The sequence below is a fragment of the Rhinopithecus bieti genome, unplaced genomic scaffold, assembly GCF_001698545.2.
Source record: "Rhinopithecus bieti isolate Rb0 unplaced genomic scaffold, ASM169854v2 scaffold_30906, whole genome shotgun sequence".
Lineage (NCBI taxonomy): Eukaryota > Metazoa > Chordata > Mammalia > Primates > Cercopithecidae > Rhinopithecus > Rhinopithecus bieti.
This window is the reverse complement of record NW_016813269.1, coordinates 562,410-579,635: the sequence shown is the minus strand read 5'-3', so window position 1 is coordinate 579,635 and position 17,226 is coordinate 562,410. Positions and strand designations below refer to the sequence as shown.

The 17,226-nt window shown below is 38.0% G+C and overlaps 1 protein-coding gene across 1 annotated transcript in view; it reads left to right on the top strand.

Moving 5' to 3' along the window:
- The window catches only part of CERS3 (ceramide synthase 3), a 127,216-nt gene extending 112,240 nt beyond the window's left edge, over positions 1-14,976 (top strand). Inside the window, exon 12 of the mRNA XM_017847919.1 lies at positions 12,482-14,976. Coding sequence (XP_017703408.1) covers positions 12,482-12,640 — 159 coding nt within the window. The 3' untranslated portion in view covers positions 12,641-14,976. The remainder of the gene's footprint in view (positions 1-12,481) is intronic.
- The last annotated feature ends 2,250 nt before the right edge of the window (positions 14,977-17,226 follow it).

The following is a 17,226-nucleotide window of genomic DNA, read 5'->3' as shown; positions in this document are numbered from 1 at the left end:
TTTTTTTTTTCTTTTTTTGTCATTTTGGATTTTCCATTTAAGGCTTTAATCCATCTTGAGTTAATTTTTGTATAAGGTGTAAAGAAGGGGTCCAGTTTCAGTTTTCTGCATATGGCTGGCCAGTTTTCCCAGTATCATTTATTAAATAGGGAATCCTTTCCCCACTGCTTGTTTTTGTTTTGTTTGTCAAAGATCAGATGGTTGTAGATGTGTGGTATTATTTCTGAGGTCTCTGTTCTGTTCCATTGGTCTATATGTCTGTTTTGGTACCAGTACCATGCTGTTTTGATTACTGTAGCCTTGTAGTATAATTTGCAGTCAGGTAGCATGATGCCTCCAGCTTTGTTCTTTTTGCTTAGGATTGTCTTTGCAATACAGGCTCTTTTTTGGTTCCACATGAAATTTAAAGTAGATTTTTCTAATTCTGTGAAGAATGTCAATGGTAGTTTAGTGGGAATAGCATTGAATCTATAAATTACTTTGGGCAGTATGACTATTTTCATGATATTGATTCTTCCTACCTATGAACATGGAATGTTTTTCCATTTATTTGTGTTCTCTCTTATTTCCTTGAGGAGTGGTTTGTAGTTCTCCTTGAAGAGGGTCTTCACCTCCCTTGTTAGCTGTGTTCCTAGGTATTTTATTCTCTTTCTAGCAATTATGAATGAGAGTTCATTCACAATTTGGCTCTCTGATTCTCTGGTGTCTCTGTCAGGTTTTGGTGTCAGAATGATGCTGGCATCATAGAATGAGTTTGGGAGAAGTCCCTCCTCCTTGATTTTTTGGAATAGTTTCAGAAGGATTGGTACCAGCTCTTCTTCATACCTCTGGTAGAATTTGGCTGTGAATCCATCTGTTCCAGGAATTTTTCTGGTTGGCAGGTATTTTATTACTATTTCAATTTCAGAACTCGTTATTGGTCTATTTATGATTTCAATTTATTCCTGATTCAATTTTGGGAGGTTATATGTTTCCAGGAATGTGTCCATTTCTTCCAGGTTTTCTAGTTTATGTGCATAGAGGTGTTTATAACAGTCTCTGAGGGTTTTTTTATCTTGTATTTCTGTGGGGTTGGTGGTTAGGCTAAATTTGCTAGATGCTGCCAGCCTACTTTTCTAGCCAAATGTATGAGTGTTTCTTTTTCCCCACATGCTCAACAACTTTTGTTACAGTATTATCAGACTATTCAGTATTTACTAGTTTAATGGACATGAGATTTTATCTTATTATTTGAATTTGCATTTTACTGATTACTAAGATTTAGCATCTAGTATAGTATAGTATAGTATAGTATAGTATAGTATAGTATAGTATAGTAGTCACTTCTGTTGACTTTTTTGTAAATTGCCTGTTCATGCCCTTTGCCTGCTTTCCTATCACATTGGGTTTCTTCCTTCTTAATGGTGCATATGAGTTATTTGAGTTCTTTGTGTATCTTGAATATTAAGATTTGAAACAAACTTCAGCATTTCAATTTTAATACAAATTTTAATAAAATTTAATACAATTTTAATAAAAGTTGTTTAATACAAATAAACAATTTTAATACAAAAATTAGTCCTCTGTCTTGCCATGATTTTTTCTGGAATGTTGCTTTACCTAAAATCCCAGTGCATTTTTATTTTCAAAATGTTTTGCAAATCTTTGCCTGGTTAGAGTTGTGGAACTTTCAAGCTGTGAACCTAAAGCTATTTTTAAAGGATGTAAAATGTAGCAATTTGGAGAATATGTTAAACAGTTTTAATCCCCAATGCAAATTATATTGATATAATCAAATCATTTTCTGCATCCATCACAATTTGTTGATCACCACACAGTCTGGCACATTTTTAATTTATTTTAGGTCATATGGAGAGTATGAAAAAAATCCATGTATTTTTATCAAAAGTCACATGGTATAATCTGAGCTCTGCTGCCACTAAGCTGATCACTCTACTGGGTGGGACGGAGCCCTGTAGCTTTTATCTCATCTGAAAAATGAATGTCAGACCAGATACTCTCCAGAGTCTGTCTAGCACGAAAACTTAATTTTTCTCTTAAAAGCTAATTTTAAAAGCGACAGGTTTTAAGAAATGAAATCATTTCTTAAGGAATGAGATTCATTGAGAGTAGCAAAAAATGATTAATGAAAATAGAACATATTCTATTTTACACTGGTTTGTTGGGAGAGTATAAAAGCAACTTTTGTGTCTGGCTCTGAAATTCAAAAGAAGTAGTCTGTATACATGGAACAGTCAAAAAAAATGGCTCTATTTTTCTTCTATAAGTGAGGGTACCATGACTAAACTGATCTTAAGGTTGTGTTTTAAGTAATGTGGATTCAAACTTCACAGGACTTAAAAGACTTTAGGGCACCCCTTATAAATTTGAAAAAGAACAAAGCTGGAGTACTCAAACTTCTGGATTTCCAAACTTACTACACATCTGCAGTAATCGAGACAGTGTGGTACTGGCATAAAGACAAACATAAAGACCATGGTATAGAATAGAGAAATAAACCTTTACATGTATATGGTCAAATAATTTTTGATAAGGGTGCCAATACCATTCAATGGGGAGTCTTTTTGACAAATGGTGCTGGGAAAACTGAATATCCACATGCAAAAGAATGAAGTTGGACCCTTACCTAACACCATACACAAAAATTAACTTGAATTCACACAAAGACCTAAATGTAAGACCTAAAACTATAGAAGAAAACGTAGGGCAAATAATTTTTTGGATATGACACTAAAGGCACAGACAACAAAAGAAAAAATGGGCAAATTTGACTTCATGAAAATTTAAAACTTTGGGGCATCAAAAGGCATCATCAACAGAGTTAAAGGTAACCCACAAAATGAGAGAAAATATTTGCAAATCATATATCTGATGAGGGATTCATAAACTGAACATATTGAGAACTCCTAAAACTCAGCAGCAACAAAACTCAAAGTGACCTGGGTTCAAAATTGGGCACAGGATTTGAATAGACCTTTCTCTGAAGAAGATATATGAATGGCCAATAAGCACACGAAAAGATGCTTATCATAACTAATTATTAGGGAAACACAAATCAAAACTATAATGAGATGCCACTCACAGCCATTAGGAGGGCCACTATTAAAAAAGAAAAAAACCCAGAAAATAGGAAGTGTTGACGGAACTGTTGAATGATACAGTCACTGTGGAAAACAGTATGGTGGTTCCACAAAAATATTAAACATAGGCTTAACCATATGATCCAGCAATTCCACTTCTGCATATAAGTCTAAAAGAATTGAAAGCAGGGACACAGATATTTATGCACACTCCTGTTCATAGCAGCATTATTCACAATAGCTAAAACATAGAAGCAATCCAGCGACCATTGAGAGATGATTGAATAAATAATATGTAATATATGCACACCATGGAATATTATTCAGCCTTTAAAAGGAAGGAAGTTTGGCCAGGTGCAGTGGCTCACATCTGTAATCTCAACACTTTGGGAGGCCGAGGCAGGTGGCCCACCTGAGGTCAGGAGTTCAAGACCAGCCTAGTCAACATGGTGAAACCCGTCTCTACTAAATATACAAAAATTAGCCAGGCTTTGTGGTGGGTGCCTGTAACCCCAGCTACTTGGGAGGCTGAGGCAGGAGAATCACTTGAACCAGGGAGGCGAAGTTGTAGTGAGCTAAAATCGTGCCTCTGCACTCCAGCCTGGGCAGCAAGAGCGACACTCTGTCTCAAAAGGAAAAAAAAAAAAAAAAAGGAAGGAAATTTGGACACATTCTACAACATGAATGAACCTTGAGGACTTTATGCAAAGTGAAATAAGCAAATTACAAAAAGGCATATACTGTATGATTCCACTTACATGAGGCACTTAGAACTGACAAAGTCATAGAGACAGAAAGTGGAATGGTGGTTGCCAGAGGCTGGGGAAAGGGGAGAAATGGGGGAGTTATTGTTAAAGGGTACAGAGTTTCTGTTTCACAAGATGAAAAGAGTTCTGGGAATGGATAGCGGTGGTGATTACACAGCATTATGAATGTATTTAATCCCACTGAACACACTTAAAGATGGTTAACATAGTAAATCTCATGTGCATTTTGCAACAAAAATTTAAAAAGGACTTTAGACAATGCTTTGGCACTTCTAGACTGTGGGAAGTCAGGGCTGTTATCTTGTGATGGTATTCTATGTCTAAAAAATTTGATACCAGCCAAAGTTAATTACCATGTGATATGACAGGTTCAATCAGTTTTCCTAAGCCCCTCGAAAGAAAAGGATAAGCAGAAGTTGGAAGTACACCTATTGCTTTAGGGACACTCCAGTGCTCTGAATGAGTGAGTCTTGCAATGTAAGGCAGTTCATCTCTATGCCTGTGCTCCTAGAACACACCCTTCAAAGGAAAACTTTGACTTTGATCCAACTTTAATCAGTGGAAGGTCATTTTGGTCCTAATTTCAGGGTTTTCAGTTTCTCCTAGCGTATCGTATGTTCTCAAACTAAATGAAGTCTCCCTTTGTAGTGACTGTGATTTCAATCACACCCACTGAATGCAGGCCTCCTGTGCCTGCTGGAGAGCCAAGTTGATAATATTTGCAAATACCGGTCCTGGTAAGTGATGTGAGGGCTCCAAAACTCCTGTTAGGACAAGTAACAGGGTCTCTATCAAGCTAGAAACTTGTCTCTCATTCTTTTCACTGTTGTTTTGTGTAACCAAAGGGAGTTGTTGGGGGCAGAAACTTCTAAAAGACCTTGCAAAAATCATGGCCATCCACTTCCAATGTGGAATGAATAATATTGCTAATAACTTACTCTAGACCACCCAGGTCGTTTTTGGAGAAAGTTCAGTGTAATATTAGATACCTTTGCTAGGTCTAAAAATAAAGTTATTGAAAGTTATCAGAACAGTAATATGCTCTGTAATGGCGGCTGCTATAGTAAAACTTTCCCAAGGGGGAGTCAATTTGGCAGATGACAAGCGTGTGTGCCACAGCATGCTCTGGCCAGGGCACAAAATCACTACAGTCCTGTGGCTGCTGACACCCAGGTCCACTCCTCCACTCTTCAAAGAGGGTTTTGGATCTTTCTTTAAGCATGTGTTTTGTTGGCCTTTTAATGATTTGTAGAGGGGTCAGGGCCAACAATTTGCCTAAAAAAAGTTCCAATAGCTCAGTAACAAAACCTACAGGTTGTTGGTGTGTGGAGAGCAAGTGGGAAGGGCAACACAGTAAGAGACCAGTAGATTCAAAGAAACGGACTCACACTGGTTTTGCAAGCAAAGACTTGGCACTAAGTCAAAGCAGACAGGCAGAGTTTCAGAAAACACCATGGCTTGACCTCTAGTGAGTATGTAGATCCCTTGTTCCCCCTAGAGCATACTTGATTTTGTTTCTAATTTCTATGAAGTGTTTTACTTACTGGAAAAAAATCTGCACTTGTGATGTGGTTTTTCTCAGAATATGGGTGCTGGGCTGCACCTTTTAAAAGTTTTTTTGATTTCAGCTGATTAGAAAACCTCATTTTCTAGCGTACCTTAGCCAGTGTTTTTCAAACTGTAGGTTGCAAGTCATTAATAGGTTGCCAAATCCATCTCATAGATCTAGACCATCATTTTTAAAAATGAAATAGAATATAGGACTTGTCAGTGTTTGTCTCACCTAGGAAATAATCATTTATTAGGATTACTTTTTATTATTTCAAATTTATACCTAAAGGCCAGAACTGATGGCACCTGAGGGAAGGTCAGAATAGGGATGGAAGGTGTAGCGAGACGGGGGCACTTGGCTCAGAAGGAGGGGAGAAGGCATTTTCTTATACAAAGAGCCAACCTCAAATAGAACTGGGTTGCAAGTCTCCTGGGTGTCCTGCCTCATCAAGTATTTATGCAGCCTACTCCAGCAAGGGTCTGTAGAGCACTGCTGTTCAAGGTGTGTAAGCTTAGAGTCTGGCTTTTCATCCTGTGTGCCTCTCATAGCTGTGTGGTGTTGTAAAATTTACTTAACCCTCCTGAGCCTCAGTTTCCTCTCTTTTAAAGAGAACAGCTGCTATGTCCTGTGGCAGTGAGGAGGAAATGTTGTTCATGTAATTGTTTAGTCCCAAGTCTGCCACATGGTAAGCCTTTTAAGTGTCATTGCTATTACGGTTATATGAAAGATGGACTGTACAAGGTAAAATTGAATATAAAGTGAGATTTTATTGATTTCCAATTTATATCATTCAAGTTTGCATGACATGCACCCATCCTATTCATCCATCTAACAAACTCTTACCACAAGGAAATCCAGAGGGGTCCTTTCTGAGCTTGATTCATCATCTAAAGTAGTAGTTGTCAATCCTATCGGAGCCACATTCCTTCACTGGCCTGAAACTAAATTCCTAGGTTATATAATTTACCTATAATTATAATTTCAAAAAACAATCTAATTCCACAACTGTTTTTAAAAGAGATAAGATGAAAGATATTTCTGATAAAATATGCATTTCATGTGTGAAATGTGTGCATAAGTATGCTAGAAAATGTCATGAAGTTGGCCAGTGCTGTGCTTGCATGTATGCAGAACCACCAAGAATGGATAGCTACAAATGCAGACTGATACAGCTGTGTTACACGGGTGATTCAAATGTCATCAGTGGCATTGCTGTCAGTGATGTGGTGTTCTGGAATTGTGAGTTTCCAAATGGAAAAGTACATATGCATCCCTATAGTTTTATCTTTTTGAGAATGTCATGAAAATGATATTCATGTGCCATATAATAGATCATATTTTTAAACTAACTTTTTTTTACTCAGCATGATATCTTTAGGATTCATCCAACTTCTTATAAATGTCAATAGTTTGTTCCTTTTTATTGTTAGTAGTAGTTTATTGTTAGTAATTTCATTGTGTAGGTGTTCCAATTGTTTTGCGTCCTTGTCAGCACTTGGTATTGCCAGTCATTTTAACTTTTGCTATTCTAATGGGTTTGTAGTTGTACATCATCATGGTTTCCATTTGCATTTTCTTAATGACTAATGGTGTTGAACATCCTTTCATATGCTTATTTGTCATCCTGTGTCCTCTTTGATAAAGTGTCTCTTTGTATGTCTTTTGCCCATTTTTTAAATTAGGGTTTTTTTTTTTTTACCATTGAGTTTTGAAGAGTTCTTTATTATGCATACAAATTGGATCCATTGGGGATCAATTGGGGATTGGTTCCAGGACTACCCACACATACCAAAATCTGAGGATTCTCAAGTGCCTCATATAAAATTGGCCGGGTGTGGTGGCTCACACCTGTAATACCAGCACTTTGGGAGGCCAAGGTGGGTGGATCACTTGAGGTCAGGAGTTCAAGACCAGCCTGGCCAACATAGTGAAACCCCATCTCTACTAAAAATACAAACATTAGATGGGCACGATGGTGGCCACCTGTAATCCCAGCTACTCGGGAGGCTGAGGCAGGAGAATCACTTGAACCTGGGAAGCAGAGGTTGTAGTGAGCCAAGATTGCACCATTGCATTTCAGCCTGGGCAACAAGAACAAAACTCCATCTCAAAATAAATAAATTAATTAAAAATAAATAAATAAATAAATGGTGTCGCATTTGCATGTAACCTACACACAGCCTCCTGTATACTTCTCTAGATTACTTACGATACCTAATACCATGTAAATGCTGTGTAAATAGTTGTTGTACTACATTTTTTAGGGAATGACAAAAATTTGTAAATGTCCAGGACTGAGACAACCATTCTTTTTTTTTTTTTCCTGAATATTTTTGACAAATGTGGAACCCATGGATATGGAGGGCAAATTGTATAGTCTTACTTTGACTTATATACATAGTTGCAATCCTGGAAAATTCAGAATATATTAAAACCATCCAAAAAATTATTGTGCTTGAATGTACAAAGGAGTCAGATTCTGGGCTTGGATAGTTACAGACAGGGTTTTCACCTACATGCATATCTGATGGGACATGTGAATGTCAGCACATTGCAGGACTGCCAGCATCCCTAGCCTTTGCTCCCTAAACGTCAGTAGTATTCTCTAACCTTTGTGACCGCCAACATGCTATAAAGTTCCAACAGGCCCTATACAGTTGGGATCTCTTGTTAAAGGCAAATGGCTGGAGGGTGTGTGGTTGGGAGCAGATGGGGCGGCACCCTCAACGACTGCTGTCTTTCTTAGCTAACACAGCTCTTTAAGCCCTGCAGAGATGGGTGGGTAGATGCTGGTATGACATTCTGGAGAGAAATTAGGTTCTTTATACTGATTTGAGTTTCCCCTCTGATATGGTTTGGCTGTGTCCCCACCCAAAACTCATCTTGAATTGTAACTCCCACAATTCTCATGTATCATGGGAGGGACCCAGTGGGAGGTAATTGAATCATGGGAGTGGGTCTTCCCCATGCTGTTCTCGCAATAGTGAACAAGTCTCACAAGATCTGATGGTGTTAAAAAGAGGAGCTCCCCTGCACAAGACTTGCTCCTCCTTGCCTTCTGCCATGATTGTGAGGCCTCCTAACCAGTGTGGATGGAGTCTTTTCTTCCCAGTCTCGGGTATGTCTTTATCAGCAGCATGAAAACAGACTAATATACCCTTGTTCTCTACAGAAATCTTCTGAGAAAGGAAGAGGCAGTGACTATGTAAGCAAGCATCAACTAAGCATGGCTCTTTCCTGAAAGGCTTCATCTGTAGGAGGAAGTGCTTTTGATCCCAGCTCCCAGCATATCAGAGAAAGGTTGCCTTTCTCTGATGCATCTTAACTGAGGAGATGCCAAGTTTATTCCTCAGTGTTTACAGGGAGGCTTGTTTATTTTGACACCCTTTTTGTGGTGTTGTGGAAAAGCACCAAACATACAGAGAAGAGCCCCATGAAGTTGCATTTCTGTGATTAAGCCAGTATAATGTGTGCACATTGGGTTTTCAAAAGCCATGTTCAGATTACACACAGAGGAGGTATTTTGTTACATATATGCTGAGACTCTTGGGAGGTAGTCAGTTTTAGTCTGCAGGTCACAAAAGGAAAAAAAATCAGTTGTACAGTTATGGATGTCATCTTGAAAAATTATGTGAGAAGAAACAGTCTTCATCTTCCATATTTTTTTTTTCTTTTCTAAGCTGGGTTTAATAGAGACATTTGTGAACTGGCCTAGAGGGTGATCCCGGGGTCATGTCTATCACTGAACATGTACAGAGCTTGAGTTATCTTACTTGTTTTAATAATTCATATCATCCTTTATCTTCCACAGTGAGGGCGGATCTATGGCACCGCCATCTCCTTTCCTTGGGGCGATGTTATTTTTCTAGATTTCTCTGCAGAATTACTTTGAGACACCATGAGAGAAGAGGAGGGAAACATATAACTCATAATGAATAACTGTGCTTGAAGGAGTTCTTGCATGAAGAAAATAGAAAACATTCTAATTACAAGTAATAAAAATATCCTGACAACCAAAATGCCCACTTGAGTAGTACTTCACTTTGCAAATGTTAGTGGGAAAACCCACAGTATTTTCTTCCTAAAAAGAAATCCTTATAAATTTTATTTTTAAAATTATTATCAGGAAAATGGACATTTTTCTGTTGATGTAGAGTTTTGTGAATTTTAACATGTGCATATATTTGTGCAACCATCCCCATAATCAAGATACAGAACATCATTTCATCACCCCAAATAACTCTTCCCTCTAACCCAGTTCCTGGCAACCACTTATCTGTTATCTATCCCTATAGTTTTATCTTTTTGAGAATGTCATGAAAATGATATTCATGTGCCATATAATAGATCATATTTTTAAACTAACATTTTTTTACTCAGTATAGTATCTTTAGGATTCATCCAACTTCTTATAAATGTCAATAGTTTGTTCCTTTTTATTGTTAGTAGTAGTTTATTGTTAGTAATTTCATTGTGTAGGTGTTCCAATTGTTTTGCATCCTTGTCAGCACTTGGTATTGCCAGTCATTTTAACTTTTGCTATTCTAATGGGTTTGTAGTTGTACATCATCATGGTTTCCATTTGCATTTTCTTAATGACTAATGGTGTTGAACATCCTTTCATATGCTTATTTGTCATCCTGTGTCCTCTTTGATAAAGTGTCTCTTTGTATGTCTTTTGCCCATTTTTTAAATTAGGGTTGTTTTTTTTTTTACCATTGAGTTTTGAGAGTTCTTTATTATGCATACAAATTGGATATGTGATTTGCAAATATTTTCTCCCAGTTTGCAGCTTATCTTTTCATTCTCTGATTAGTGTCTGTCTTAGAGCAAAAGTTTTTAATTTTGATGAAGTCCAGTTTGCCAGTTTTTTTCTTTCATGTTTTTTGTGCCATGTTTAAGACCTCGTTGCCCAGATCAAGGTCATGGGTTTTCTTCTAAAAGTTTTATAGTTTTATATTTTACATTTAGATCCATGACCCATTTTAAGCTAGCTTTTATGCAATGTATGACATTTTAGTCAAAGTTTACTTGTTTGCTTACAGATGTCTAGTTGCTCTGACCATTTGTTGAAAAGACTGTTCTTTCTCCACTGAATTGCTTTGAACCTTTGTAAAAATTCAATCAGCCATATTTGTGTGGATCTATTTCTAGAGCCTCCATTCTGTTCCTATTCCTTTGCAAATACCACCCTGTGTGGATTACTGTAACTTTATATAAGTCTTAAAATTTGGCAGTGTAAGTCCTCCCATTTTATTATGTTTTTCAGATTTGCTTTAGCTATTCGAGTTCCTTTGCCTCTCCATAGAAAGTTCAGAATTACATTGTCTGCATCTATAGAAAAGTCTGCTGGGACATTGATTGGTATTGTGTGGAATATATAGGATAATATAGGGATAATTAATACTTTTACTATGTTCAGTCTTCCAATTCATGAACATAGTATGTCTCTCCAACTATTTAGATCTTCTTTGATTTCTTTCAAAGAATTTCAGACGTCTCTCTGAATTTTGTAGGTTTTAAATACAGATCCTATCCATGCTTTGTTAGATGTATACCTAGATATTTGATTTTTCAAACTATTATGAATGGCACAGATTTTTAAATTTCAATTTTTAATTGGCCACTGCTAGTTGTATTAATTTCTATGGTGACCGTAACAAATTTCTACAAATTTGGTGCTCAAAATAACAGAAATGTATTCTCTCACAGTTCAAGAGGTCAGAAGTCCATAAAGGTGTCACTTAGCAGGGTCATGTTCTCTTTGGAGGCACTAGGGGAGCATCTGTTTTTTGCTGCTTCTAACTGCTTCTAACTTCTGGTGGCTGCCAGCATTTCTGGGCTTGTAACTGCATCATCCCAGTCTCTTCTCAGTCTTCATATTGCCTCTCTTCTGTGTGTTGGCCCTTCCTCTGCCTCAGTTTTTATAAGGACCACTTGTGATGCCATAGAGGGCCCACTTACATAATCTAGGATACTATTCTCATCTCAAGGATCTTAATCACTTCTGCAAAAACTTTGCACGGGGTAATTCTGGCCTCATAAAATAAAGTGAGACATGTTCCCTCCTCTTCTATTTTCGGGAAGTGATTGTGGATATTTTGTGTTATTTCTCCTTTGTGAGTTTCATAGAATTTATCAATGTAAACATTTGGACCTAATGCTGCTATTTTCAGAAGGTTTTGATTACAAATTAAATGTCCTTCATAGTTATATGACTATCCAGGTTACCTATTTCAGCTGGGGCAAGTTTTAGTAATTTGCAGTTTTTGAGAAATTGGCCCATTTTATCTAAGTTGTCAAATGTATATGCATAGAGTTGTTCATAGCATTCTGTTGTTATTCTTCTATTGTCTGCAGTATCTATAGTCTTGTCTTCTTTTTCTTTACTGCTAATTTGTGCTTTCCCTCTTTTTCTCTTTATCAATCTTGCTAGTGAGTTATTAGTGCTATAGATCTTTTCAAAGAATTGGCTTTTGGGTTTATTGGTTTTCTCTATTGTTTTTTCTGTTTTCAGTTTCATTAATTGTTTTGCCCTAATTATTTCCTTCCTTTTGCTTGCTTTGGGTTTATTTGGCTCTTCTTTTTTTCTAGATTCTTAAAGTTGAAGCTCAAATTGTTTGAGACCCTTTTTTCTTATTGAATATAAACATTTAATGCTATGTATTTCCTTTTAAGCATTATTTTAACTGCATTGAACAAATTTTGATATGTTGTATTTTAATTTTCATTTAGTTTAAAATATTTTCTAATATTCTTTGAATCTTACTCTTTGACCCAGTGATTGTTTAGAAGGGTCTTATTTAATTTCCAAGTGTTTTGAAATTTCCCTATTATCTTTTTGATATTGGTTTCTAGCTTAATTCCATTATGGTCTAGAAATATGCTTTGCGTAATGTCAATTATTTAGGTTTGTTAAGGTTTGCTTTATGATCCATGATATAGTCAATGTTGGTGAATGTTTAGTTATTTGGATATTGGGTTTTCCTTAAAGGGAGCCATACTTGAAACTGGCTGTTGGCAGATTTACTCAAGACTCTTCCTGGAAGATTGTCACTCAGCCAATTCTTTCCTTTGTCTAGAACATCCAGGATGTGAGAAGCGATGACGAGGATTATGAAGAGGAAGAGGAAGAGGAGGAGGAAGAGGAAGAAGGTACCAAAGGCAAAGAGATGGATTGTTTAAAGAACGGCCTCGGGGCTGAGAGGCACCCCATTCCCAATGGTCAGCATGGCTGTTAGCTGGAAGCCCACGGGACTCCCACAGCACAGCATGCTGCAAGGACTGTTGGCAGCCTGGCTTCCAAGCCCCACACATACCCCAGATTCTGCCCTTCCCTCTTTCTCACCACCGCCTTCCCTCCCACCTAAGATGTGTTTACCAAAATGTTGTTAACTTCTGTTAAAATGTTAAATACAAGCATGCCCATGAATTTTTACTGCAGTTAGGACTCAGACTGGTCAAATATTTCAAAGATTTCTCCAGAGAACCGTTTCAGTTCTAACTGCACTCCTTTGTGCATGTAACTTTCTCAGGGGATCACTTTGTTATAGGCCCTATCACTTTGTCACCTTGCCTGTCCTCGGGACGCTTTCACAAATGCTAAGTAATCCCATTTTTCTCAGGTGTATTTGGCCACAAAGAGCAGCTTGTTTCTCAAAAATGAGTTAGAAGTGACAGTAGGACAGGAGCAGAAGGACCACACCAGGAGACTCTTCCACGTTATAGACACATCCTGAAGCTTAGGTGCCTCACCTCCACAGGGCGGTGTTAGTCCTGCCTGCCACCCCACAGGGTTGCAGTAAGGATTAAGTGAGATCACAGAAGTTTAAGTACACACTGTCAACCATGGGGTCATCGTGAACCAACCCACTTTGCACTGTTTGGGAGAGAGAAACCTGGCTAAACTTGGCACTGTGTTGGGCCTGAACAAAAGGCAGAATCTTTAAAAATTCCTCTTAAATAACTCTGGAGATACCTGGAAATGAAAGTGCCGAGAAAGGTGTTCCATTTTATTTGCTAACTATTTATGCACCAGTTCCCCAAGGGTCATTCTCAGAGTCTCCTGGAATTCTTCTCCCTCAGGACCCATGGTTTAAGGAAGGAAGTTTAGGCCCTGTTCCTTCCTGTCATTTGCTGGTCTTTCCCTTTTTTCCTTTCTAGGAGGGAAATTTCTGTGCTGCTGCCCTGAGCCCTTCCTTCAGGGCAACACAACTACCTGGGGACCTCCACGGGGAAATGGGATCCAGGTCAGGCTGCTTGCTGAGCCACATCACGCAGGAGGCCTGAGCCTCTAGGGAGGGCATGCATGTGCACTGCCTGACCCAGGGGAGATCTTGGGAACAGAGGATGCTGCGTGATTTCCTCTGGCTTCCAATCCAATCAGCCTGTGTCACAGTGAAATAGCACAACACAAAAGGCCAAAATATACCCCTGAGAAACATTTAAGGGCAGGTGTTAGAGTCAGTGCCAGCTCCCTGGGAGGAAGAATAGGGATGGGCAGGTCAGTAGCCAGCTTGTCCTCACCCTCAGGAAGGGAGCACTGTGGAAGACTTACACACGTCCCTGCCTCCCTTGTGGCCTTGTCACCACAGGAACACATGTCCTGGGCACAGTGTGCAGGGCTGACCTGGGAAACTTCTCAGGTGGCTGCTAACTGAGGAGAGGCCAGGCCTTCCCAAGGAAGACCCTGAGTGAAATCTGCATCTGCCCTCACCCCCGCCACAGTCTCTCATAATGGTCAGATTTTGTATATTCATCCTATTTATTCAGGGGCTCGTATTATAAAGCCACAGGAGTGGTCGGCTTGTAGGGACTGGAAAATCAGCCCCAAGCAGGGCAGCTGTAGGGCCCCTGAGGCCGGAAGGACACTCTGCACAGAACAGACTGCGTTATTTTTATTTTTACATAAAAGTATACATTTGAAACCTGAAGGCTAAACAAAATAAACAAAAAATCCTTTAGAATTCTTTCCGCAACAAAATATCTTTTGAGAAATTATTAGAACGGAAAACAAGGTCAGATTTTCTCTGTATAACATTTGCTTTTATGAGGACAATATCACAAGCATTATATGTATAATATGATATTATAAATCAAAATGCCTGCACCCACTTTGGGGCATAGCTATTGATTTATTAATATTATAGTATTATTATTTTGGTGGAAGAAGGTCACACTGAGATACAGTTTTTTATGTTTTCAGTTAACGGTATATTTTCTTCTTTGCTTATTTGGTTTCTGCCTCTGTACCCAATATCTTCTTGCTTAAGGTAGAAAAGTGTTTGTTTAGCTCTATCTCCAGTTTGTTTTCTCATTTGAATGTTGAAGGTAAAATTGATATACCAATTTTAACTATTTCTGATACAGCTGAAAGCACTAAACCACTTCATAAGAAGTAGATACACATTTTTGTAACACTATTTAGGGCTTTTGTGGTTAATTTTAAAGGAAACCACCCTTTCTACAGGAAACAAGGGCTCGGGATTCTTCCAGAGGACCTTATAAAAATTCAATCTGCAGTGCCATCAATATTGTAACAGTAATGACTTTACAATAAAACAAAAAGTCCAGTGTACGTGGTGATTGAGTAGATTCAGCACACACATTGCTTACAGGTCTTCCTGTGTAGTGGAAGTAAAGACTTGCCATTCCTCCAGAAGGGCCATGCCGGGAATCAGGGAAGCAGTGAGGAGAAGGAAGCCAGGTTGGGATATTTGGGCTGCTGCCTTTGTGGTGTCAGACACCAGATAAGAGGAGCCTGGCTGACATGGGGAGCCCCTTGCCTGATTGGGGTGAGCCTCTGGGTTATGCACGGTGGAACCAGTCAGCCTAAGGGCTGGAGTCTAACCAGAGCACGGCATCTGCAACCTGTGCAGGAACCACTGAAGTGCTAAGAAAGGGGACTGATTCTAAAGGTGTTTTCTCAGCCTTATTTTCTGTATTTACCTTTCAAAGGTGTAGGAGGAAACAGAGTCTAGATTGATGGTTCAACTGGCTGTCCATCAGAATTACCTGTGGAGCTTTAAAAACAAATGCACCTTGCCTGTTTCTGCTCCACATTTTGATTCAATACTTCTGGAGTGAGAAGCAGAAATCTTCATTTTAACAGAGTCCCACATATTTCTGAAGAACAGTCAAGATTCTGTGTGCCCTCCTCTGGTTTTAGTCCTATCTGCAGTTTCATATGCTAAGAGATGGGAAAATGCAATGGTACAGAATATTGAATCCAAAATAAAAGAAGAAAAGGAAACACAGAACAGGCAAGATGAATCACAAACTCATGTGAAGATGATGAGTAGGTAGATTTCAGTTCACATTTACCAGTAATTACAACAAGTGTAAAAACAAAGATTGCCAGGCTGGATTTTTAAAATCTCAATTATATGGTGCTTATAAGAGATATACATAAAAAAATGTGTTGAAAGTAAAATGATGGACAAATATATACCATGCAAACTCTGCTCCTCCCCAAAAAAACGCTGGCATAGTTATATCAATATCAGACAAAGGAAAGGAGAATTAGTGGATAGTAAGAGGAATATTTAATACTAATGAAAGGGGCTAGGTGTGCTGGCTCACCCCTGTAATCCCAGCACTTTGCGAGGCTGAGGCAAGTGAATCACCTGAAGTCAGGAGTTCGAGACCAGCCTGGCCAACATGGTGAAACCCCATCTCTACTAAAAATACAAAAATTAGCCGGACAACGTAATTTTTGGGTTGGTTGAGTGCACGTAATCCCAACTACTTGGGAGGCTGAGGCAGGAGAATTGCTTGAACCCGGGAGGCAGAGGTTGCAGTGAGCCAAGACCATGCCATTGCACTTCAGCCTGGGCAACAAGAGCAAAACTCCATCTCAAAAACAAAACAAAACAAAACAAAAAACAAAACTAATGAAAGGGATTAATCAACTAGGAAAATATAAAAAATTTAAATCTATATACACCTAATAATATAGCTTCAAAATACATAAAGAAAAATTTCACAGACTTAAAAGGAGTAACAAATTCATAATCCTGTTTGGGCATTTTTTAATACATCTCTCAGTATCTGATAGAACAAGAAGACAAAAAAAAACCCTATAGGAATATAGAAGATCTGAACAATGCCATTAACAAAATCCACCTACTTGATATGTATATAGAACACTGTCCACAACAACTGCAGAATTTACATTTGTTTCAAGTGCATATGGAACATTTACCTAAATAGGCCATATAGTGGCCTTTAAGGCAATTTCAAAAACATTTCAAAGGTTTAAAATCACATGGAATATGACTACAGATAACGGTGGAATTAAACTAGAAATCTATAACAAAAGATAAATGGAAAATCACCACGTATTTTAAATTAAGCAATGCACTTCTAAAAGCCTGTAGATCAAAGAAGAAATCATAATGGAAATAAAACATTTTAAACTGAATTATAGTAAAAAATGTGTGGGATGCAACTAATACGAAATTTAGAGAAAAAATATATTAAAAGCTTTTATAAGTAAAGATAAAGGCTGACAAAATCAGTTGTCTAAATATATCAAAATGTAAGAAGGAAAATTAATAACATGTAAAACATATAATAGCTCAGAGCATCAAAAAAACTGGTTTCTTAAAATAAAAAAATTATAAAATTCTAGCGAGACTGATGAAGAAAGACAAAGAGCAATGTTAGGAATGAAAAGGATCTGTCACTGTAGACCAAGCAGAAACCAAATAGGTAATGGGAGAATATTGTGAACAACTTTATATCAATACATTTGAAGATGTATACAAAATGTGTAAATTCTTAGGAAGACAAAACTTGTCAAAATGGACACAAGAAGAAATAGATA